The sequence below is a fragment of the Lagopus muta genome, chromosome 8, assembly GCF_023343835.1.
Source record: "Lagopus muta isolate bLagMut1 chromosome 8, bLagMut1 primary, whole genome shotgun sequence".
NCBI classification, from domain to species: Eukaryota; Metazoa; Chordata; class Aves; order Galliformes; family Phasianidae; genus Lagopus; species Lagopus muta.
In genome coordinates this window covers 17,238,827-17,264,334 of record NC_064440.1, presented here as the reverse complement: position 1 = coordinate 17,264,334, position 25,508 = coordinate 17,238,827, and the positions used below count along the sequence as shown (strand labels likewise).

The 25,508-nt window shown below is 38.6% G+C and overlaps 2 protein-coding genes across 7 annotated transcripts in view; both read left to right on the top strand.

The window, feature by feature from the left end:
- TTC21B (tetratricopeptide repeat domain 21B) overlaps positions 1-14,496 on the top strand; it is a 31,634-nt gene extending 17,138 nt beyond the window's left edge. The window contains exons 19-29 of the mRNA XM_048952948.1: positions 1,196-1,302; positions 2,779-2,967; positions 4,448-4,558; positions 5,714-5,795; positions 6,468-6,618; positions 7,095-7,256; positions 7,671-7,866; positions 8,554-8,778; positions 10,876-10,996; positions 12,615-12,682; positions 13,396-14,496. Coding sequence (XP_048808905.1) covers positions 1,196-1,302; positions 2,779-2,967; positions 4,448-4,558; positions 5,714-5,795; positions 6,468-6,618; positions 7,095-7,256; positions 7,671-7,866; positions 8,554-8,778; positions 10,876-10,996; positions 12,615-12,682; positions 13,396-13,473 — 1,490 coding nt within the window. The 3' untranslated portion in view covers positions 13,474-14,496. The remainder of the gene's footprint in view (positions 1-1,195; positions 1,303-2,778; positions 2,968-4,447; positions 4,559-5,713; positions 5,796-6,467; positions 6,619-7,094; positions 7,257-7,670; positions 7,867-8,553; positions 8,779-10,875; positions 10,997-12,614; positions 12,683-13,395) is intronic.
- A 3,122-nt stretch (positions 14,497-17,618) lies between these two features.
- The window catches only part of GALNT3 (polypeptide N-acetylgalactosaminyltransferase 3), a 33,233-nt gene continuing 25,343 nt past the window's right edge, over positions 17,619-25,508 (top strand). For 2 of the 6 annotated variants that reach the window (XM_048952780.1, XM_048952779.1), the window contains exon 1: positions 17,620-17,764. The gene's annotated coding sequence lies outside the window, so the exon portion shown is untranslated. Of the gene's footprint in view, positions 17,765-22,460; positions 22,564-25,508 lie in introns of all 6 variants that reach the window. The other 4 variants (XM_048952782.1, XM_048952781.1, XM_048952778.1 and 1 more) reach the window with 3 other exon arrangements.

Sequence of the window (25,508 nt, the reverse complement as noted above, 5' to 3'; positions counted from 1 at the left end):
CAGAGAAATGCTGATCTTCTATTTAACTTTATTCTCTTATTAATAATAATTAAAAAAGCCAAACAAACATTGGCTTCTCATTTTGTTCTTGACATTTAAAGATCCAGCTAACTTGATAATCTTGCTCAAGAGAGCTTAATCTTTTAGTGTAGAAAGATTAAATTAGCATTAAATAGAGTTTGCTCCATATATGTTAAAATCTTTTCTTCTATCTTACAGTGAACCAACAACTGTGGTATTTTTTAATATCTTTGATATAAATGCTCCACAAGAAAAAAAAAAAAGTATTTCATCAGCTAATTAATTATTTTTCCATTGGGCAAAATATTGAATAGTTCAGTATCTATGTTTAGAAATGCTAAAATAAAAAATCTGAAGATGTCAAAGAGAAATGAAATGTAGGGAGTGTTATGGAGGGAACAATCTTATGTGAGGACTAGAACAAGTTGCAAACTGACTTATCAGTCTATCGAACTGACTTATCTAGTCTATCACAATGACAGCACTTTGAAGACAATTTACTTATATAGCTCAATACATTTATATTAAAAAAAAAAAAAAAAAAAAGTTTTATGGTATGTAACTGTGCCCAAGACACCACTTTCACAAGAGATTAAAATTAATACAAACAGGAGAGCTTGTAATATGTAAATACTGTCTTATGCATAAGTATTTTTAACCATTACTCAGAATTAGCTTGCTGCTTTTCCAGCAGATACTAAAGCATTTAGTTAAAATAACAACTTGTATTCATGTCTGTCTTACTCAGTCTAGCAAAAGAAAGCTACTTTGAGGTCTGAGTGGAAATTTCACAAAGTAATTCTGTGCTTTTTTTGCTATGCTGACACTGAATCAATTTGGGTATTTTTCATTGCCTTCAAGGATTTCTGTAACAAATATAAAGAATGACTGTTTTAGGTGTCTTACTTAAGTTACTCATATTTCTGAAAATGCAAATGAACAGGCAGGTAGTTTGTATTCTTTTCACATCTTTGCCTTCAATCTCACTCTGTATATTATGATGATTACTCCTTCCATTGCCTGCTAACTGCACACAGAGTCAAATTGCATTCCTAAATAAATAGAATCAAGCTGTGAACTTCTCACCTAAGCTGTTGCCTGGAATATGTAGAAAATTTTGACTTCCCAGGATCGATTCTTAAAATAATCATATTTGTTTATGTATTTCTTATAGTTAATGAACTGTCTTCTCTGATGGAAGATGCACGTTACCAGGTTCTGTTAGCAAAAATTTACAGCAAAATGGAGAAGATTGACGAAGCTATCACTTCATTACTGCAGGTAAAGGGAAGACAAAAAGAAACCCTGTGAAAGCTTGCAACATTTTTGTTTTTATTCCTTGTTTTGCTTTTATCCTGGTTTCTAATCATAATATTTTTGTGAATAAGAAAAAAGCATATATGGTAGTGATAAACCACCACTGACTGGTATGAAATGTTAAGGTAAGTCTAAGCTTTTTTGAGCGCTGTCATCTGAATTCTAAATCAGGATTCTGGGTACCACTGTAAGGCTGCTATCATACTGTGTGTTCATTGGTGTGTGGAGCATAGTTTTAGCAGAGTAGTTGAAAACAGTGTCTATTACGTATCCTTGCTGAGCACTGAGCGCTATTCGTAGAACAAAGAAGGATAGCTTTCAATGACTACATGTCATTTTTTTGTAACCTTGACCATGTTATTTTTAAATAGCAACAGTAAACTGTTAATTCTGGAGTTTAATGTTGCCATTCACTGAGTCTTGAAAGAGCAAATTTGGAAGATACAGACAACATAATCCATTTAGAAGATGCTTTCTCATCACAGATCGTGAGTAAGAGGTTGGATCCTTCCCTTCCATTACAGCTCCAGTAGGACTAGCTGCTTGCTCATGGTATTACCTTTTGACAAAAAGTTTTCTTCCCTTGCTTTTTCAGAGTGACGTTAGGAACTCCCTGGGGGTTTTACTGTTTGTTAGTTCTCCTTCCCTGCTGGGCAAAATGGTAGGACGAAGTGTTTCAGTACAGCTACAACTTGCCAACTTCAGTTGACAATTCAGCACAGCTCTTCAACTTACTCCTTTCCAAATGAGCGAAGCAGATCTTTTAAGACTCAATTTCAGCTTGAACAGAAGGGAGGGAGTCCTTTATATAGGGATTAAATAAAATTCAAGTTTAAATCAAAGAAAATTGATCAAGTGTAATAAGAATTGGGCACAGCTACTTCTTTGGCTGTCCTTTTGATCTTTTGGGGCATCTGCCTTCAACAGAGGTCTCTGGCTCCATGGTTCTCTCTTCTCTTTATCACTCTCTAAATGAAGAAGCTTAAAGTAAAATCTGGTAGTTGTTTGCATTTTGGCTGAGTTTTCTATACTTAATAAAAAAGTTAAGTACTTAGGCTTTGACTTCTAGCTTTTGAAGTTTTGTTTGTATGCTTAATCTTAGCCTATTTAAAGTCTACGAAGTATAGACCTTACAGTATTAGATTGACATACAGTAGAGAAGCACGTTGGGATCCCATCTTCTTGAAGTGTTAAATGCTAGGCTGCTTTCCAGTGTGTTTTTAATGAGTTTTGAACACGGAAGGTAACTCAGGAACTCGGAAAGATGTTAGTGGTTTTGTCTGGCTTTTCTACACTCTTCTTTTTATTAGTTGAAGTTTTTACTGTCCACGTACAAACTTGTAAAAATTGTAGCCATGTTGTTGTAAAATGAACTGTATAATATTGATTCCTTAGAAAAAAAAGTTGACTGTTCCTTTCTTATCCTTTTCTCCATGCTAGGCTCGAGAATTACAGTCCAGAGTACTTAAACGGGCTCAGACAGAACAGCCAGATGCAGTTCCTGCACAGAAACAGTTAGCAGCTGAAATTTGTGCTGAGATTGCAAAGCATTGTACAGTTCAGCGAAACTATGAAAAAGCAATTAAATTTTACAAAGAAGCACTTGTTCACTGTGAAACTGATAAAAAGGTCGGTTCTCCCTCTGACAACTTTGCATTTGTTTTCCTCTTCCCTTTTGATACTTAGCAATGTGTTTTTCCAGTTATCCACAGCGTAGAACTGTATTTGAAATTTTTTCTGTTTTTCTGTTTTCAGTGATGAAAACCATAAAGGCTCTGTGTACATATTTGGTTTTTTCTGCCTTGAACTTTCTCCTTTTTGTCACTCAAAATAAAAACAGCTGTGTATGTCCTCCAATTTCAGTCTGTTTACGTAAAAACCTCATTTGAGTGGGGATCTGTGTTCACTGAGTAGTCTGTTAGTTGCCTATATGATAGGATTGCTTTTATCCTGGTTTCTAATCATAATATTTTTGTGAATAAGATAAAGTAGGACTGTCATCATGCAACAGTTGAGGATGTGTACCTCAACTGTTACGTTCTTACATTTACATTCTTTAATGGTACAGTAATAATGGAGGCTGCTCCAGCTTTTCTTGTTGCCCATCATCTGGAAAGAAATCCCAGCAACTTCAGTCAGTTCAGACAATTTCTGTCTCTGCTGTCTGTGCTCTAATAGTTCTGTCCCTACTTGGTAAGATTCTGGTTTTATTCAAAAAAATGTTGCTATTGCTGAGCAGTGATTATTGTACTGCTTCTTTTTTCCCTTTGCTGCCTCTTTCGGATTTTTGCGTTAATGTTCGTTCCTTGCTACATGGAATACGTTGATGTCTTAGCCAATCTAAGACCAAATTTCTGGTTTTTAAAAACTTGTTTCCTGCTTACAGTACTGCGGTAGATGTCCGGTTTCGTTGATGTTCTTCTCTGACGTGCCACAAGCAGGCAGTTTCCTAACTAGCATACTGCTTCACAGTCTTCCGCTGTTGTACATACAAAAACTTTCTTCAAATCACAGTTCTCATAATTAAAATTCTCACATATGTGCTAACTCTGTATCTGTTCCATTGCTTGCTCAGTTGCCTTTCTGTTTCAGCCCCAAGGATGCATGCTTATGTAAATGTTGGTTTGTTAATATTTGTTCTGTGGTTGTTTCTCGTAAATGAATTCATACAGTCTTAATGTGTTAGGCAGGGAAATGCAAGAAAACAAGTTTCTGTTAGAATTTGTTTATACTGTGTAGCTAATCAGTGAATGTTAATGAGATATTTGCTTGTTGGGACTTTGTAACTATTTGCATGTACTTTTTTTTTTTTTTTTTTCAAGAGAATTATTCTTGCCAAAATTATTTATTCTTTGGAGCAATACTGTCTGAGCATCTGTCTTCAATTCTGCAATAACCCATTAAAGAAGAAAAGTTTTACCTTTTTTGTAGCTGGGGGAATTGAAATCAATTAAATTATTTGATTGAGAGTCTAAAGAAAACAATAGCAAGGTCTGTCTGTAGAGTAGAATTGTACAGCAGAAGATGGAATCTCAGGTAAATACATACAGAACTGAACTATCCTTCCTTAACCATATGCAATTCAAAGATTAAATATTTTACTACACAGGCAATGTTGGAACTGGCACGTTTGTATCTTGCACAAGACGATAGTGACGCCTGTCAGCATCAGTGTTCCTTGTTACTGAGGAATGAGCAAGATAACGAAGCAGCAACAATGGTAATGTACTGGTATACTGATTCTGTATTAGAAGTTTTTTGGAGTTTGTGTGTCTGCAATGTGATGAATTCATAAAATACGACACTTAGAACCGTTTCAGGAATGTGAGCAAATCTATTGCAACAAAATATTGTTTCTGTCTATGGTGGATGCTGATTCAGTGTTAAATTTCTGGCAACCTTACCTTCATTTTATCTCAATACAAAATGTGTGCTTAATATACCACATGTGGAGAAAAAGTGGTACTTGTACGATTGGCTGATGTGACTTAATTGCACGTTCTATTAACAGTTATCAGGTGAGCAGAAAAGAAGTTAGTTTACTTTTCCATCACATTAATACTTCAGCAAGCATTGTAGAAAGCAGGGGAAAAAAAAGCCCTCCTCCCCCAAAACAAACCAACCAAACAAAACCACCTTCCAGAAGGAAAGAACTGGGTACTTAAGGTGTTTTTACATCCTTATAGAATCGCTGTTAACTGTATTCCTTCTTAACCTTTTTAAGTCAGTGCAACAGATTCTCTCTGTGTGGCTTGTATGCCTATTGGCTTACGAGACAGCTCAAAAGACTGAGCAATTTTTGTTTTAACACTTAAGGAGCAAGATGATTTTAAGATTGGAATAAGTTACATCAGGTAACATCTGGAATTTATCCTAGTATAGTGCAAGACCAGGGGTAATAACATTCCAATTACATTTTGTTAAATCTACTCTTTAGTAATGCCTCTTGGGGGAAAGAAACTGAAATAAGAGCTGGATTTACTTTCTCTGCTGATGTGGGCTATGTGTTTCTTTTTCCTTAACTTTGAGGTAGTTTGCTTTTCTATGTGCTTAATATGCATTTCTGGGAAATAGAAGTATTCAAGTGAAAACAAAACATCTTTGATTGGTACGTTGTAATGTTTTATTCTCTCTTGCTGTCTATCTTAAGTGAAAAACTGAGAAGTGAATCTGCTTGTTGTTATTCTGTGTGTCTGTATAAGGTGTTTATTCTCCAGAGATTAGTGGGGAAAAAACTCTGTTTACTTTTTGTCACAAATTCATGCAGCACTTTAAACCTATGTTTTCTGCCCTTAATTTTAAAGAACTTGAGTTAATTTTAAAACACAGTTTTTAAGGTTTTGTTTTGTTTTCTCTGAATTGGTCAATGCTGTAGATGATGGCTGACCTTATGTTCAGGAAGCAAGACTATGAACAAGCAGTCTTTCATTTCCAGCAGCTCCTCGAACGCAAGCCAGGTGAATGTTCAGTAGTGGTATTTTTAACTCTTTGGTACTGATGTCTAATGAGAGAGAGGTACAAATAGCTAAAAAATGCTTTGTTATGTGCTAGTTATAATGCGAATAAAACAAAGACCACCACTATCTATAAAAACATAAAGCTATTGTTAGGAAAGATGTGCAAATAACTTCTCTCAGATGTAATAATTTACACTGCTGCAATGCAATGTGCATTGTTTAACTTCAGCCAAATACAGTGTTATTTATTTGTAAGCGTAAAGCACTTTTTCTTGTATTTATATAAATGCACAAACACAAGCCTGGAAATTTATTTCTGGGCAAATAAAATTATAGATATTAAAGGCTATGACCAGACAGAAATGTATTTAAATAATACTTTAATGAATGTCAAGCTTTCTATGAGTCTTTGTGTGAAATGAGCTGTGAGAGTACAACAAATGTTTTTGAGAGCTCTTAAAAGTGAGGCACAATTGTACTTACCTTTGTACAGTCTGTTTAGGAGTATTGCAGAGGTATCACTTTGTCTTTTATCTGACATTGTTTTATAACATGACTCATATTACACTGTATCATTTTTGTGTGTGAAAAACAATGCAGGGTCTTCATCTCTAAATCTGTTCACAGTGCAAGTGACTAAAATGATGATGTCCTGTTTATTTATTTATTCAGATAACTATGCCACTCTGTCGCGATTAATTGATCTGTTAAGAAGAGCTGGGAAACTAGAAGAAGTCCCAAGTTTTCTTTTAATGGCTGAAAAACATTCTTCCAGAGCAAAGCTTGAACCAGGCTTTCACTACTGCAAGGGACTGTATCTCTGGTACTTGCAGTTAAAATAAAGTTTATATGATGCAGTGCACGGTTAAATTAATTTTCTTACCTGTTATCATTTGTAGGTGCTACTTATGGTGTGTTAAGTATTCTAGCAGTACTTCGCTTTATTTAGTTAATGGGATTTAAGGAAGGGTTTCTTTGTCTCTTCTGTAATACTTTCCAATGAACTCTTCAGAGCAAAGCTGTTTTATCTCACATGCGGCTTTCATATTTTGTTTAGTAACGAAGGATATTCTTTCTGGTTCAATGATGTAAAGCTTTGAAATTTTAGAATTTCCCAGATTTTTTTTTTTTTTTAATCTGCAAAAGCCCGTTCCTTGCAGTAGCACATTTGCTTCTCAAAACTTGTGTTATTGGTGTGTGTAAATATGTGAGCTGTTTTTTAAATGCTTGGGTTTTAGGTACAACTTGGGGCAGCCAATTATACTTGCCCAAATCTGACTAGTGTAATTATCTGTGTAGGTATACAGGTGAACCAAATGATGCACTCCGCCATTTTAATAAAGCTCGAAAGGACAATGATTGGGGACAGAATGCAGTCTACAACATGATTGAGATTTGTTTGAACCCAGATAATGAAACTATAGGTGGTGAAGTCTTTGAAAATCTGGATGCTGACATAGGGTAAGCAAATGAAGTAAATATTGCTTGGGTTATTCTATTATCACACTCCTTTACCCCTTAATGATGTTTTTTGATCATGTAAATTGCTAGAATTTTGGGCTCACCTAATGCTTTGAGTATTCTGCCTACAAGATGAGAAACAATTCTGAACCGAAAAATAAATCATTGTTAAGCAGAAAGTGTAGGGGATTTTATCTGGAATCCTAGCACTTGAAGTTTTGGTTAAAAGATAGGTTGTAGACAGATTAGATCTGCCATTGTTACAGGAGAGAATGTAGAATGCCTGCCTTTATCACATTATTATGGACCCTGTACACACTTGTAATTTATTTGATGTATAAAAATGTAGTTTTGTATATAAAGGCAAATGTTCAATTTTTTTTTTTTTTTTTTACAAATGGCTTATGGTAACAGTAATTCGACAGAGAAGCAGGAGTCTGTGCAGTTGGCTGTAAGAACAGCAGAAAATCTTCTGAAGGAACTCAAGCCTCAGACCATTCAGGGTCACATTCAGCTGCGAATCATGGAAAATTATTGTCTCATGGCAACCAAACAAAAATCAAATGTCGAACGAGCACTGAACACTTTCACTGAAATAGTAGTGGCTGAGGTTAGTAACTTGTCTCATTTCCACAGTCTTCTCCCTTACATTTACTAGGACTATGTAATTAGTCTCGTAGGTCATATTAGGTATTATGTAAACTAATTAGAGTATTTTATGTGAAATGTGCAAAGAAGCTTGCACTGAAATAACATATTTAAGAAATCTTGCATTGAATTGAAAACTTAGACCTCAACTGTATGCTGATGTTGTCTGCTATTGAAGTGTGTATTGGCTTTTGGTTTGAGTTCTTGGGTTTGTTTAAGTTTCAGTTGTTTTTTAACCCTGGGAGGCAGCTAAGCACCACACAGCCACTTACTGACCCACTGTGGCAGGTTGAGGGAGTGATTCAGTAAGATAAAAGCGCAGGAACTCACAAATAAAGTTAGTTCACTAGGTAGAGCAGAAATATCTGTGGATACTTCCTGAGCATGGGTGCAGTTGTCTTGAGCTCAGACCTGTGTTCAGTCTCTTAAATATTTAACCTTATGGTTGCTATTGTAAGAATAATTGTTGTACTAGATGAAAAGCGCATTTATAAGATTGGATTTTGTGTCTTTAGTTCCTGCAATTTAGCTTTTAATTGAACTTCCTGATGCCTTATCTTATTACTTAAAAAATATATATATATATATATTGTTTCTTTAAAGTGAAAAATTGAAAATCACCAAGTAGTTACTATGCTTTTTTCTGCAGAAAGATCACATACCAGCACTTCTGGGAATGGCTACAGCCTACATGATCTTGAAACAGACTCCACGAGCTAGAAATCATTTAAAACGGATTTCAAAAATGAACTGGAATCCCATTGATGCAGAGGAGTTTGAAAAGAGTTGGCTTCTGCTTGCAGACATATATATTCAGTCTTCAAAGTATGATACAGCAGGTGAATTATTAAAACGATGCCTTCGGCATAACAAGGTAAGTGATTGCATATTATAAATAACCTTTTTATTTTAATTCATGTAAGTGTTTATTTCTCATCTGAAGCATGGAACAGGTGTGGCACGGGCACAGATCTTAGCTCTGATGGTTTTTTTTTTTCTTGTTCTGTCCTTTTTTGCTAATGAAATTGTTCTGTCTCTACATTTCACTCTCTTTCATCTGGAACACATCTGGTAATACAGTATATGTTATACAAGATTAGGATACTGCTTATACTCTGCAGAATTGGTTTAGGAAGAAGCTTGACTGTGTTTCTTTTCCTTGATTCATGAATACAAGGAGGTACGGTATATAATTCAGTCTCACTTCTGAAACCTGCCTGAGAGCTTCCCTTTTTCAAACTTATACTCTTCTTATTTCTTTGTTTGAAATTAAGGAATAGGTAGCTACAGCAGGTCTTAGTGTACTTGTATCGTGTATGTCTGCAGATACGGCTCTTGAAACTGAATACATCCTATTTTATTTCTGTAGAAAATGAGCTATAATTTAGTTAAGAAAAAAATCTACCATGAAGGACATTTACTCACTTGTCTGGACAGCCAGTGGAAGTGGCATAATTCATACCATGTCAGAGTAAATATGACTCATTTCTCTAAATATGACACATCTTTAAATAGGTGGTCTGAGCATGGCTGTGCCACAAGTTACACGTTGTTGTAGAAATTCCCCAGCAGCTCAACGAACTTAGACTATGCTAGCCTGCCAAATTGCTTCTTTTCTTTTAAAAGGCTTGAAATGCCTTTTGGAGAAAAGTTAGCAATTTAGAAATCTGAAGCTCCTTACCAAAACAGCAGAGTAAATCTGACTTTTCTCTAATCTGTATGTAAAGAAGGCAAGCAGGGGATGTACCATACAAATAGGTGCTGTTTTACATTTTTCCATGTATCCTGCAAGTTGTTATATTTCATTAGATTGAGAAAACTCATTATTGAGATTTATTATTTATTACTTATTGATTTATTATTTTTAGGGTTGTTTTTAGCAATCAGTACTTACTGTTGTGGATATGTATGTACAATGTAAGTAAACACATTGAGTGAACACTTCAGAAGTCTAGTATCTTGTAATAAGGTTTTCTTTCAATCTGAAAGTGTTAGGTTTGGTTAATAATCTAGTAATAATGAGATTCTCAGCACTTTTTGTTAAATTGGAGTTTCTTACCAATTTCTTCTCTTGATTTTTTTTTTTTTTTTTTTTTTTTTAATCACAAATGAGAGAAAGTATATTTTTATTCTGGTCCCAGGAGCATTCCTCTGCTGTTTGTCCCATGTGCTGTGATTTAAAACCTCTTAATTCTTGCTCTGCCTTTGTAAACAGGGTGCATATATTCATAAAAGTTTAAATTTTTCTACTGAAGTATTTTAACTGTTGTCAACATGATAAAATGAGCTGTTTGCAGTAAAGCCATGTGGTAGTTTGGACTTGTGTTTATTTTCACAATTTTTTCTGCTTCATTTACTAAATTCTTGTATAAATTATTAAATCTTTTCTACTAATTTTTACTGCAGTTAGATTGATGCGTATGTTTGTGTGATAATAATTACAACTGTTATTTTCATCTAGTACTTCTGGGACTTGTTTCTTGGTTCCTTTTAAGTTCCCACTTGGAATTACAGAAAATGAAATGTTTAATGTTTGGTGTTCTCTTCAGGATATTTTTGAATGCCTTTTGTTTTAAATGGAAAGCTGTAATGTATAAAAGTTTTCAAAATTAAGACTATGGAAATATTTAGTGAAGAAAAAGTGAGACTATCTGTGGAAGATACAGCAGTTCCTGGCTGGACTTGAAATGCTTTCCATAGGATTATTATTTCAGAAGTATCTGCAGGGCTTCTGGAGGCACTGAACATTTTTGGAGTAATTGTAGTGTCCTCTGTGATGAACTCTGTATTTGACTCGGGATGATTTATGAAGTCATTGCAAGACTCTTTGTAAATGATTTTAAATTAAGACTATCTTGTCATCAAAACTAGTACAAGTATCACTTAAGCTTTCTAGTTGTAGAGATTTGAAGTATTTAAGCAATTAAATGTTGATACCTAAATAAAGTCTTGTATGAATTATATTTTGCAGTCCTGTTGCAAGGCTTATGAGTACATGGGATACATAATGGAAAAGGAACAAGCATACAAGGATGCAGCAATAAATTATGAGATGGCGTGGAGATATGGAAACCAATCAAATCCAACCATAGGCATGTTTGTATAATGTGTATATATACGATGCACTACAGTAGGAATGAATAACTCTACCCTTTAATGGAAAGACTATATTTCTCTTTCCATAGTGAGAATATTGCTGGTTTTTCTTTACGTTAGAGCCACAGCTGTCTAAGGATCTACTTAAGTCATTTGGAAAGCTCCCATGACAGAACATAGCTGTTCTATGTTAACTAAGAAATTTCAGCTTACTCTTCTTAGTGCAAGGTTAGATCTACAGCTCTTTTGGTTTGCTCTAATATGCTGTCTTGAAATATGGTGTTCAATAATATTTCTATAGTAATACAGCCTCTACTGGCTGTAGTAGAGAATTGTTTATACCTCTTCTGTATCTAGTGTTGGCAGATCACTTAACATTTCATTACTCTGTTTTGATAATCAGACAAATTTGAAGATTTTCTTTTTAATTGTTTAAAGGGCTGTAAATATTTGCTTTAAAATTAATGGCTAACTGAAAACTTGATAGTATTCAATTTGCAGTTTGGATGGTTAATTGAAGCCCAAGGTGGGCTGTTACATTTGTGGACTATTTAAAGTAAGAAACCCTTTATAAAATTTAGGTTTAAATGTCCTTTCTTACTCAACACTTAGTCTTGTCTCTAGGTCCTGAGGCTGGTGATTTACATAAATTTTATTCCCAGTTTTGGACTATCTAGTGGCCCCTCAGAAATGCATGCTGCTTGTAATCTGTAGTCTCTTTTTCCCCTGGCTTTAAGGAGAGAAGGCCTGTGGTGTCATCTGGAAAACCAATGTTGTTTTTTGTGGGTTTGGTGGTGGTTTTATTTATTTATTTATTAGACAATTCTGTAGCTGTTACGGTTATGAACTCCCATGTTTTGTTTCTCTAACTGTAACACTTAAGGCTGCAGTGATTTGGTTCGTGATTTTATTCCATGTGACCTGTGGATCAGTGTTTTATTGATTATAGAATCACAGAGTGGTTTGGGTTGGGAAGGACCTTAAAGACCATCCAGTTTCAGTCCCCCTGCCTTGGGCAGGGGCACCTCAGTATACCCTGGACTGGGACTTCTCTGTCCAGGCTGATATATTTGAGCTATACTTCTTACCTTTCAAAACCTCAGTCTTGATGTGTTCTGCAGGGCCTAACTATTCCTCATGACAGATTGTTATTAGTAGTCTGGTCACTGTGAAACAGAAAAGCATTTTAATTCCTGGGTTCGTTTCTACATCTGTGACTTTTTTTGTCCTTTAATAACGTAATCATTTATTTTCTTTGTAAAAGAAAGATGTATTGTAGATCAGAAACTCCGATGATGAGAAGCTCTGTAGGGTGCTACATTCATTGAAAGAGGACAGCCATTTTGTGTTCCCTGGAGGAAAACCTGCTCTCTAGAATGTCTCCTTTTGATTCCAATGCAGCTGTCTACCAGTGTGTAAAGACATTCACATACTACTTAAAGTGTAATTACTTAAATAGTAATTTTTACAGGCTTAGATAAGGGAGAATCAGAAAACAAATATATTAGCCATAGAAACACATGGTGACCAAATTGAACTTAAATGTGATATTTTACTTATTTAATACAGATACTGAAGCTATCACATTCTTTTTCCCCCTCTTTTTACTTACAGGATACAAGTTGGCTTTCAATTACCTGAAAGGAAAGAGATATGTTGATGCAATTACTATTTGTCATAAGGTACAATTTGTACTTAATGCTCTCTCTGCTGTAATAACTTTTGTTTTACGTAATGATCCTTCTTTTGTTATGTCAGTTATTTTTCTGATATTATTAAGTTTGACTGTGTACAGGATACTTAATTTGCTTTATCCTGAGCTTTCTGTCCATCTGGTAAATAAGAGATGAAGTAGCTGGCTGGCATATGTGAAAGCATGTTCAAGTGGCAGTGCCTTCTCTTTCTGTGGTTGCTGCTTGGTAAATCCATATAGAGCTGTAGGTGAAGACAATACTTGTATTGGAAGAACTGTTAGAAAATACTTCTGCCTGTGTGGTGCAAATTTATCTAGATGTCGAATTATAGAGCTACAATTCTAGAGCCAGAGTGGACATAATGATATAATAAATAATTAAATTTGCTGATTTTGGGGGGAAATTTAAGAGTACTGGAAAGGTTAACTTGAATGGAAGAGGAGGGAATTGCATGCCCTTTGACCCTTGCACTTTTGCCAGTTACGAGGTGGTGGGAAGGGAAAGCAACGTCTAAAATTGATCTTGACCAACTCTGTAGTCTTTCATTACAGATATTTCTGCATTCTTACAAGGAACTTATCACAGTATTCAAAATTCTAGAATGTGTAAGCTCATCAATGAGGCAATAACCACCCAAGTATTCTTTCCTTTTAGATGCAGAACTTTCTACAGTGGAGGGTTGTTTTTTTGTCTTTTGACAGGTCCTTGAAGCACATCCAAACTATCCAAAGATCAGGAAGGAAATACTTGACAAGGCCCGTGCATCATTAAGAACATAACTTTTTTTTTTAAACTGATTGACTTATTAGTATAAGGTGCCTTCAGAAACTATTGCAGTGACAATGTCAGCACGAATGTATGGTGAATATGATTGATTTGCATTGAATTAGAGGTCTGGATTATTTTCAGGAAAAGTCTGCAGCCCTGGAAGGAATTGTAGCTATTCTGCAGAAAATACTGCTTGCATGTATGGTACAAAAAATATCCAGAAATAAAAAAATAACAAAGATAAAGACCACGAGCATCTCTATAGAATACTGCCCAAGTGCATTTCAGATAAACACACAACTTGGATTCTAGTGTCTGACTTACTGGAGGTACATTTTCAATCTATTTTTCAAAGTTACACGTGTAGTTCACAATGTACATAGCAAGTATTCTGTACAACTGTGTATTTTTAAGAAAAGTAATAAAATAATTCTAAATAACAAATGCATACAGCAGTCTCTTTCCAGATAAATGCTATGTAGGAGGTAGTGCACTCTTCTATTCTGTGTCCCAGCACTGTCAGTATGTTTTAGGGAATATAATGCAGTATTTTTTTTTTGTTCATTTGAAATAGTGCTCAACAGCCTGTCCAAACGAGCGCAGGCATTGTCTTTGTTTATTGTTAAGATGCTAGATCTTGATTTAAGAAATCTGCCTATTCATTATTTCATTTGTTTTTATTTTTACATATGCTGCAAATACACTATTTTTCAAAGATTAAAGAAGTCATATGCATTATTCTTGATGAAACTTTCATTTTTAATGAAACACTAATGTGTAAAGTTAAGATTCTTATATAAATATCCGTTAAATATTTAACAGTTGTACAGATTTTTACATATTTTTTCTACTCATGGTGTATTACAGGCTTTCGTGGAGATGAATATTTGTCATGTTTAATTTGGAGTGTTTAGTCTTGCATCTTGCATGTATCATGGTTGTGGATCTGTAAGGGATTGGTAGCATGCTGTGAATGAAAGAACAACTTAACATTGACAATTTAGCATTAAAGGTACATGAAATGCTGTTTGAAATTGTGTGTAATCTTCCTTTCTGTAACTGGGTGCAATGTCTTGGGTAACTTACAGCCTTGTTTCCTAAACAGATCGATATGTATCCTGAATGCAGCGATGCTACCTACTGGGGGTTTCTAGATCCTGCATTCAAGGAAGTTCTGAGCGTTTGGTCAGCCAAAATAAAATTAATGGAAACTAACAGGTAACAGGTGTATAATACTTCTACAATTTTGGTATGAAAGAGAGTTGACAAAAGACTTGAGAAAGTGGCTGCTTCTTCCACACATAACCTTGAAACTTACAGTGTAGACTTATCCTTTTTGTGTTGAGCAAAATAGAGGAATAAAAAGACTTAAGTGGCTGGGGGAAACTGATAGTATGGGAGTAGGATGAGGGACTTGGAAGGATTTGAAGAATGCAGAGGCAGGGAGGAGTTACAAGGAAGCTGGTCTTTGGGGATCAGATTATGAATCCTTAAGCTGCTGGATTTTTTTTTTTTTTTTTTTCCCCACTGGTAAAGATCAAGTACATAGGGCTTTTCAAGGCAGTTTCTAATAAGAGAGCATTTCTTTATCCACAGCCTTTTCTGTATGAGATTGATGTCTTTCTGCTTGCTCCCTAGCACTGGAATACCTTAGCTCAAGTTTAGAATAAGAATAAATGCTTTTATGCTGGTACATGCAAGTCATTTTCAAAATAGGTAAAACTAATCCATATCTACACCTACTTTCTTTTATTTTATTATGAGCATAAGATGCATATCACCATCTCATAAGATGGTTCATAAGATGATATGGTACAGAAATTAGTTGATAGAAATTGGTCTTAGACTTGAAGCTTTTCCTTGCTAATTTATAGTGGAGATTTTTGTTGATTTTAGCATGAAAGAAAAGATTTCTGGAATCCTGAGGCTTCCTGAAGATATCTAGCCACTAATGTGCTTTTTTTTATGAGTTAAGTCTTTAAAATAAGTGTGCAGTTGAAGAACATCATTAGATTTCAATTAAAGAAACAGTGGCTATAAGCAATTCTTCAGAGGAAATTTTGCTTTAATAAAATATTCTTAGAAGGAAATGGTCTTACAAACCCTTTTGGTTTGTATAAGTCAGTCTAAGTTTTTCTGTCCTTACTATTTTTTCTTTTTTCAGTGCAGAAGGAATTATATTGTTTCATTTCTCTTTTACTTTAAGCATTAATTCCAGCTTTCCTTCTGCTTCTACAGTTATTTTAAAATTCATGTCCTGGTAGTTTTTTCTCAGTCCCTTAATAAATGGCTTTGAATGGAAGAGACTCCTGGAGGATGAGAGGGAGGATGGAAGGCAATCAGTAATGCTCGTTTCAAAGAGCTGCAGTCTTTAGCATGATGTTGCTTGGCAACCCATCTTCCAGTTTGCCTTTGTTGAATAAAAGAGGAGAGCAAAGCTGTGGTTTCTATTGATTCATTCACTGAAGCTGGGAATCTGGGCATCCTGTAGCTATAGCAACGTGAGCCATAGGTGTCGCTTCCTCTACTGTCCTGACCCCGCAGGTACAGAATGCGTGGAGTATCTTCTAGAGGGATAGGTAAACTTCTTTGGGAGTGGGATGATACTCTTTCCTACTTTTTTTTTTTTTCCAGATTTTTACCAATATTAGAAAGATGGTCTAGTAAATATAATTGAGTAAAATAATATAATTAGATGAAACAAATTAGATTCTTATAGGAAAAATAGAAATAATTTACAGTTCCCTTTCTGAGCTAGGTTTGACTATCTTGCATCAATTCTTAAATGCATCTGCAGCAATTTTTAGAAAGGCTCATAAATCAGGAAACTCCAGTTTAACAACCTCAGCCTTTATCTTAATAGTCATTAGAGGAGGAGTGAGCAGCTTTGCAAACATCGCAGTTTAAACAGCGCTTATATTTATCAAAGAACTTGTTGAAAGTTGAAATTGTTCTGTAAGCATTGTCTTGGAACACTTTGGGTAGGCTGCTGGTTCTTAGCAAGTGTGTGATGAACAACTCACCAGTTGGTGTGTTCCCTATGCAATAAGCAGGAAAAATTGGAAAATAAAATCCATCAAGAAGTACTTGTGTGCTTGTGGCTGTGCCACTTCTTACAGTCAGATCACCGCTGTGTCAGCTGTGGCTCTTTACAGCTGTGGCTGATTTTGCTGTGGTTTTACCTCTTGATTAATTTGCAAAGAAATTGACTTTTTTGGACTGTTATTTCAATAAGTGGTTTTTTTTTTTTTTTTTTTTTTTTTCTTCCTCTGCTAAAACTCCTGTTTTGGTGCCTATGTGAGGTGGTATTTACCAGAAGAGGAGCAGAGTGACTGATCTGGATGTGGATTTGAAGTACTGTTCTTGAAAATAGTAAGCATGCCTCTTCTTGCAGCCTTTACTTGGGAAAGTAACAGATTTAAAAACCTTTACTATGACTCGAACTTTGGAATGGCTGAGCCTTGCGGCTGCACCAAGCGGGGTGGCTGCTGTGTGCCAGAGATGGGGTACCTGCTGCAGATCCAGCCTCAGTTTTCAGAGGTAGAAGGAAGGACTTAACGTGCTCCACCATTTCTAACACGTAACCTGGGGGGAGCTCGGGCTAAAATGGGAGGGAGAAGGCGTTCCCGGCCAGAACCATTCCCTCGTGCCCAGCTGCTCTCGGCGGGTGGTCGCTGGAGCCGGTGCCACAGCTGTGCCCGCCGCGAGCTGAGCCGAAACGCTGCGGGCCCAAGTTGCTGCACCTGGGCAACTTGGAAACAGACTTTAACTTGTACAGCCCTTCCTTTTCCTCACAACCCGCGTGCTTTCAGCGAGAAGTGCCGGTCCGTCCGTGCGCGCAGCGGGCCGTCCCTTCTCTCGAGTTCTGATCTCAGCTCCAGCGTTTTGTGCCGTCTCCCAGCAACGTGCGCGGGCAGCACTCGGCCGCGCGCGGTGCAGCACGGCCGGGATCGGCGAAAGCTCGCAGCGCCGCTCTGCCGCGCTTCCACCGCGATCTGCCCGTTACCGCGCGTAGCGGCTGCCCCGCTATGCGCGGACGTAACGCTCCTCCGGGCGCAGCGCGCGGAAGCGGCTGAAGAGAAGATCCGTGCGCTTCCCGCCGCCGCCTCGCGCACCTGGCCGCCAGGTGAGGCTGAGGGCGGGGCGGCGCGCAGGCGCGGGGCGGTGCGCACCTGGCTGCCGCCGAGCGGAAGGCGCCGCCGCAGCCTCCGTGCGCCGTGGGCGGCCTCCGGCCGGGACGGACACCGCGCTTCCCTCCGCCGGCAGCCGCTCGCCTGGACGGCCCTTCTCCCTCCGAACCGGGTGAGTGACGGGGGCTCGCGCGGCTCCGCTGTCCTCGGGTGGGCGGTTTGGGGGCGGGCGCGCGGCCGGGGCCCGGCGGGAGATCCCTTCCCCGAGAGCCCCCTGAAGCGTACGTGGTCCCCTCGTGCCGCCGGGGGTCGGGCGGGGAGGGGCCCTGAGCGGGCCGGGCGTGAGGGACGGGGCCGGGGGGGCTGCCGGCGTTCGGGGCTGCACGGGCCGGGGCCGGGCGGCGACCGCTGGAGGCGGCGGTGGCTGCCACGGCCCGGGCCCCACAGCGGTGCAGTGACCGCGGGATGTCCCGGCGGGGCGTCGTGCAGCTCCGCGTGCTGCGTTCCGTCCTGCCCCGAGCGAGGGCGCGTGCTGGCCGGGCTGCCTCTTCCCAGTGCTCCGTGTTACGCGTGGCTTTCGCTCGTTTTCTCAGTATCCGAGAGCTGGCAATAAAACTTGTGATACAGATAGAAACGAGCGAAGCTGAGGCTATCTTTGTGTGAGCGTGCTTATGCTGAGAAGTCTTTATTAAACGTTTTTGCTGATCAAACAAGAAATACCTTACTGGCAATTTGAGTGTTACACGTTCACCTCAGAGCGTTTCACGCGTTAGCCTTCTGTTTCAAAAATCGTTACATCTTGTGCCCTAGTTCTGCCCGTTGGATCTCGCCCACGGGCAGCGCTGTGCTGCTGGGCTGAGCCCGGCCGCTCTGTGGCTTACTGCGCTGCTGCTAGCAGGGTTTGTCCGCAGGCCCGGTCGCTTTGTCATCTGCTGCCGCCTTCCTGAGGCATCTATAACAGTAAAGTAGAAATTAAGTTGGTTGTGGAGGATAGGTTGGTTGCTGCTATTTCTGTCATGCCGTGGGGAGCGGCAGAGCAGCCCTCCCTGCCCTGTGGCTGTGTGGCCGTTTAACCTTGCCCTGTTTTTAGGTGGGGCAGCTGGATACTGTGACTGCTGTCAAAATAGCAGCGTCCTTTGTGGTGCGGCCCTTGGTTACCGACTGCATTGCTCCAGGAAATTCCTCTGTGCTTTGGACAAACGTGTGCTGCTTGTCTGCTCAATGAGCTATACGATGTGCAGGGCTCCCCATTTCTGGCAGTGCAGGGAGTCATGGTCGTAGCATGAACTGATGCTCAGTTGCTTGCCAACACTCTTGAGTTTTTCTTGTTTATCTTCTGTAAGATTGGAAAGTGCTTCAAGTTTCTGGGCTGCGAAGTGCTACATTTTGTGAAGTGTAGTCTTGCCCCAGAGTTGTCTGCATTTCCTTAGCTTTGCTACTACTTTGTGCTGTAGGTTATAGTTCTGCTTATAAACAGCGAAACAGTGTCACAGTACTGCTTACAGCTACTTAGGAATAACATCCTGTAGTCAAACCACTACTTCTGTTTGTTACGGAAGTTTGTTCAGCAGTGACATGCAGAACTGGTCAGGTGAGGGCAAGAGCAAAGAGATGGCACCTCAGAGTTTCCTGCAGTTTGGAAGTGACTGACCCAATAAAGCTCAGTGCATTTCAGAATAAACAAAGCAAAAACATGAGGAAGCTTTTTTTTTTCTTCTTCTTTTTTTCTTTTTTTTTCTTTTTTCCCCTCATTCTTCTGGTTTAAACAAATTTTAAGGCAAATTAGAGTGTAAAACTGTGACTTCAGGGCCTGCACTTAATACTTAGATGCTGTTCTTATCTTAGAAACATTACTGCAATTGGGGGGGGAAAAAATCCCTTGGATATGATCCAGAGATTGTTTTCTGGTGCTTAAATAAAAATCAGACACCAATACTATGAAGTTATAACAGCACTTTACAGCTGCTGTGGTGCTCAGTTGTCATCGTGGCATTTTTAGGAGCAGTTTAGAATGCTTTTAACAACAGCCCAAACCAAACTGGCAAGAAGAAAAGGGAAGCTACAGCGTTGACTAAAATTTAAATTTAACTCAAATTCAGAGCATTGTTGTAGTTCTAAAACTGTAAAAACAAGCTATAAATATTGTTTTAATATATAGTCACCGTGTACTTTTAATTCATCATTTATTGTCATGGAGAACTATCAGAATTAGCCTCTAACTCTGCCCATCCCATACAGTGCTCAGCTGTAGAAAAGCAGTGGTAGTGCTGATACTGAAAGAGTTCTTAGAAGAATACACAGAAGGAAGGAGTTGTAGTGTTATTTTTTTAATCTTAAAGAAATTCCCAAAGAAGACTGCTTACAAGGTTGGAATACAGTTGGGTGTTCTGGACTGCTGCTGCTGCTTGAATTTCTTTCACCCATTGTGTTATCATCAGGTTACTGCTTCTGATTTTTCTGCAGTAATCACTGGGGTGAATTACTTCAGTCAGTGCTAGAATAATCTATGTCCTTAGACTTTCTAAAACTGACACTTGGGAAATGAAGACACTCAGTATTCTTACAACATACTCAGGAGCAGAACAAGATTTCCCCTGGCGGAGCCTCAAAGAATGCATCCAGAGGAGCAACGTCAGGGGTTGGTTGGTCACCAGCTTGTTGGGTACAGCCCTGTCTAGGGGACAACCAGTGGAAATTCTTGGTGGAGCCAGGGGGCAAGTACTTGATGCTGTGAGTGCACAGGCAGGTGCTGACCAGATTCTGCTTCTCCTTTTCAGATGAAGCATTGATCCTTAACTTATACGTGTTTTGTTTTGTGAATCGTTCCTTTATTTAAGTCAAATACTAATAAATCATAAGCAGTAGTACAGGGTACAGTACTTCAGCAGCTCTTTTGCTTTTCCCCATGTTCTGAAGTGCTTTTGCTCTTGATTTTTTTATGGAGAGCCCAAATTCAGCTAGACTTGCATGTTTCACTTCAAATGTGGCATTTTTTAGCCATGACTTCATCATATGTGTGTGCATGTTCTTCTGGGAAGCAGGTACGATTTTATTGAGTGATTTTTATTTTTTAATTTTTTTTTTTGGTTGGTAGGAAATTTTTGATTTCCAGGGTAGTGGAAGTGCTTACTTCAATAGCTAATATTTTAGTGCAATCTGCTGTGGGATTCATGTGAAGAAAACAAAATGCGCTGGAAAGTTCCTTAGCAGAGCAACACCCAACAGGTGTAACTGTGTGCCCTTGTCAGATTTATGCTGGTCTGGGGGAGTAGCTGGTCGTTAGTGTCAGCTGGGTTTTCCTCCAGAATTTAATCAATGTTTGCTCCTTGCAGGCCTGCTTCCTCGTTAGGGGAGCATTAAGGTGTTGGGGAAGGACAAAATAGACAAGGTTTTAACCAGACTGTGATTTTGGAGTGACGGGAGTTAAATAAAGAGTAAAGCTAAATAGTGAGAAAAAATGATGTGGCTGGAATCATTCTTAAGGCTTAATGTTGCTACTATTCTTTTAAAAGCATTTTTCGAGTTCCGTAAGAAACATTCTCAGAAATCATCAGAACACTGTTTAACATCCAGATAAAAAAAAAGGTAGATTTTAAACAACTTTATTAAAAAGCAAAGGTATGTTGTGAACACCAACCCCAGGAAATGCCTTCTTACTGGATTGTTCCTCAAGAACTTCTGATGATTTAGGTTACCGTGACATATAGTTGGTTTTTTTTAATGATTGCCAATAGTGTTGTTCAGAGCGAGCTGCCAGAGTCGGAGCTGTGTGCACATGGGTACTGGAGAGAGGCTGTTCTGTGAGGCCGGCTGCTGGCAGGCAGTGTGACACCGGAGCTGGTGGGTGGCAGAACGTAACAGAGGCTGCTGTGCATTCGGCTTGCCTGCTGTGCTGTGCTGTGGAGCAGGGCGGCTGCTGCCTTTTGGCACTTTTTAGAAGGCGCTTGTAGTGCTTATAAGTTTTCTGCTGCTTTTCTTTTAAAAACAAAACAAAAGCAACTTATACTTTGCTTACCCGTTACATCAAGGAATTGAACTGTGCCACGTATTTCTTCAGCATGTCCTGAAGGACAGAACCGTGGCCTGGTCTGTGTTTACAGATGCTGCTGTGCCATAAAAATGTATGAAATGCTTGTGGCAAGTGAAGATTGCATTGCTGACTACAAAATTACTCTGGGTAAAAACCTTAGGAAACATACAGCTTTGGTGACAGTTGTTTGTGTTCCGGGAACTGATACTATTCTGTGTGGCAGAGAGCCCTTTTCTTATTGTTAAGCACTGTCCCTTCAAGGTATTTCGTCAGTAACACTGCACTCGGGATTTATCTGTATCAGAGTTCGTGCATTTGTGGCAAAGGAGAAGTGTTGGTGCAATTCACCCCAGCTGCACACACTATCCCAAGGTTATCAGTTGACTCTTTCTTCTGAAAAGTACCTCTGAAACACCACATGCACTGTTTCTCTGCACAGCATGCTGCTGTGCATGCTGCTGGAATGTATGAGTGCCTGTTGAAAGGATAGGTTGTGTTGCTCTCCTTGCACAACCCCTTTACAGGAGTTGCCTTCTCATTCCTGGGGGCAGACGTGTTTCACCTGTGCATTATGGCACTGGTTATGCATGAACAGGCAGGGCACGCAGCTCCACTACAGAGAAATGTGCCATCAAAGAGAAATCATGGTGCATGCAGATAAAAAGAAATAATAGTTATGAAGAAAACCAAAGGCAGAATAAATTGCTAAGCCCATTTGTGTTTGCTCGTTAGTCTGCTTAAGTCTTATACGACTTGTTTAAAGGCAGATGTGTGCAAAACATGGGTGACGTAAGAAATAGTCTTGATGAATTTTAGATTGTGTTTATTTTCTTCACAGATATTTTGACTGATTTGCTGTGTGGATCATGACTTTTCTAAGGATTTGCATATGCTCAGTTTCTGCAGGAAATAATCCCAAAGAAAATTAACAGTAATTTAGAGTAAGTTTTTCGGTAAAGCATATCTATGCACATCAAATCTTTCTTGAAGAACATGTTACTGTGCTGATAGCAGAGCTGGCAGCAGCAAAGATTTAATTCCCCAGAATTATATGCAACAATGTACGTAAAATGTCTCTGGTACTGTCTAGACTTTATTTTTTTTTGTGGGAAACTAAGCCTAATTTCATATAGCATACGTAAAGCTGGCAAAAAAATGATGAAGCAAGCTTAGTGTAAATAATAGTTGTTGCATTGATTTAAATGCTGAAAGCAGAGAACAGAAATCCGATAAATGCATTTTTAACTCTAACATAATTATTGTTAGTGGAAACTAAGTGTTATTAAGTCAAATAACGGATGTGTAACCATAGTTTGTTGTTTTTCTACCTTTTCTGAGTAGTCTTAGGCCAGATCATCAAATCAAAAGAGAATCTTAAGTGTTTTGACTTGAATAAAAATTCAGGTCTCAAATTGAAGCGTTACTTCAGTGTTAAACTTTGGTGAAATTCAATGTCGTTATGTAGAATTACCTTCTGCCTACCTTTTCATGTTGTATCTCATAACAGGATGCTCATCTGAGTTTAATCTTTACCGCCATGAAGAGTCCCAGAGAGGTGATTGGAGAATGTTGGTTTTTGTTAGTTATACAAAGAGTATTTGAGGGCTGTGGTGTTTGAAAGCAAACCAACCTACTGCCCTCTCCCCAGTGTTTTCCTGACTGACTGTGCCCAAATGGCTTCTTGTGAAATAAGGAAACTGCCAAACTTCTCTTATGATATCAAGTACCTCAACTGTAAAAAAAGATGTTTATATTTTCCTGTTTGAAGACAGTATATTTACGTTGCTTATTGATTCTAAGCTTTAAGATATACTCATATTGGCCATGCTTGTGCATTGAGAAACAATAGTGTAATTAAATGTACTTCTGTGTAGGGTTATGAAAGCAATTGTGGTTAAGAGGGTGCAGAGGCTATAGGCTCAAGCTGACCCCAGGCAGATTTAGCAGAAGTGGTTTTACAGGTTGCATTCTCTTTGATGGTGCTTAGGGTTTTACTTTCTGTATTGGGTTTATGTAGCAAGGTTTTGGTAGCAGAGGGACTGATGGGTGCTTTCTGTGAACAGAGCTGCCCTGTGCCAGTCTCAGCCAGCTCCAGCACAGTCTCACTATTGAACGCTGTCACAGCTGAACCCATTGGTGCAGCAGGTGGTGCACTCATTTTTTAAGAAAGGCTAGAAAATGCTCTGCAGCAGCTGTGAGAGGAGTAAGAAACATGTGGGAAAAACAGTCCTGCAAGCACCAAGGTCAATGAGGAGGTGCTTCAGGCACCAGAGCAGAGACTGTCCTGCCACCTTAGGAGAAAACACTTAAAAGACAACAGTTATTGATCATAGCCAATAACCTAGCTGACCAAGAGAAGCCAGTTGATGTCATCTTTTTGGATTTCATCAAAGATTTTGATACTGTTTCTCACAGTATCTTACTGGACAAATTACCTAGCATATGGCTAGACAGGAACAGTAGGTAACGTAATGCAATGAGTGAACAATTGGGTCAGGCTCAAATGGCTGAATTAAATGGGATTACATCAGGTTGGTGGCCATTCACTAGCGGGGTTCTGTAAAGCACCATTTTAGGGCTGGTTTTGTTTTTATAAGTGATCTGGATGCAGAACTCAAGTGCACACTAAGTAAGCTTGCAGATGGTACTAAATTAGGAGGAGCTGTTGACTCACTCATAGGTGCAGAGGCTTTGGTACAGAAAGATCTTGGCAGGTTATAGGGCTGGCAGTTGCCAACTGCGTGTTGCTTAACAAGAGTAAGTGCTGGATTCTGCACCTGGGATGAGGCGATCCTCGATTTATGTACAGACAGGGGAATGAGGGGCTGGAAAGCAGCCCTGCGGGGGAGGGATCTGGGGGTTCTGGTTGACAGCGAGTTGGATCTGAGTTAGTGTGCCACGGCTCAGCACTGCTGACTGGTCAAGAGAAGGGATTGTCCTGCCCTGTTCTGCCTGGTGCAGACTCAACTAGAGCACTGGCATCATGGGGTGCCACAATATAGGGACATAAGGCTACTGGAGTGCCCAGAGGAGGGCTACAAAGAGGTGAAGATTCTTTCCTTTTCCCCAGGAAAGAAAGAATGATTTTATTTTGTTTGTTTTGCTTTATATGGGCATCTGCTGCAGTGCAAAATCTTCAGGTCTAAATAAAATTGGGAAAATAAGATAAGATGAAGTGGATTGGATTTTTTAAATGAGCTTTCTTGGAAAATTTATGAGCATTGTGAAGGGTATTTTTTATATATTGTATTATCTACGTAGTGATGCTACAACAAGATCAGTAGCAGTTAAATACAATGTATGAGTTTCTTAAAAATAAATTACTTTAGCTTTGAAATAAACTATAATATAAAACAACTGGATACCTGACCATATTCACAAACTCTTGAGTGAAATCAAGTGACTTTTAAAATTTTCTAGAAGTTCTATAACTTTATGTGTATATATTATTGCACCTTTTGTTGTTGTTTTTCCAATTTTATTTTATTTTATTTATTTATATATATATATATATTTGCATTTCTTTGGTCAGTAGTTAGCAAGCAGAAATTAAGTGTGGCTTTTAGCTGGCTGCAGCTTAGTTCTTTTCTCAGTTCACTTAGATGCAACATGTACAAAAATGAAGCCTTGCTTTGAATTCAGGATATTGCTATTTCTCCCCTTCTTGTAAACAGCCATTTTTACAGAGAGAATTTAATTCTGATCACTCGAATGCTGGTCCTTAACTATTTTTCATAGTTCCCTTGTCTTTGAAAGCTACTGAGTAATCGCTCGTCTGTAAAAATACATAAATAAATAAATAAAAAATAGTAGGTGAAAGAGGGGAACTCTTTAACATATTCTTTAGATGAGTTGCAGCAGAACATGCCAGAGAATACTGTACAAA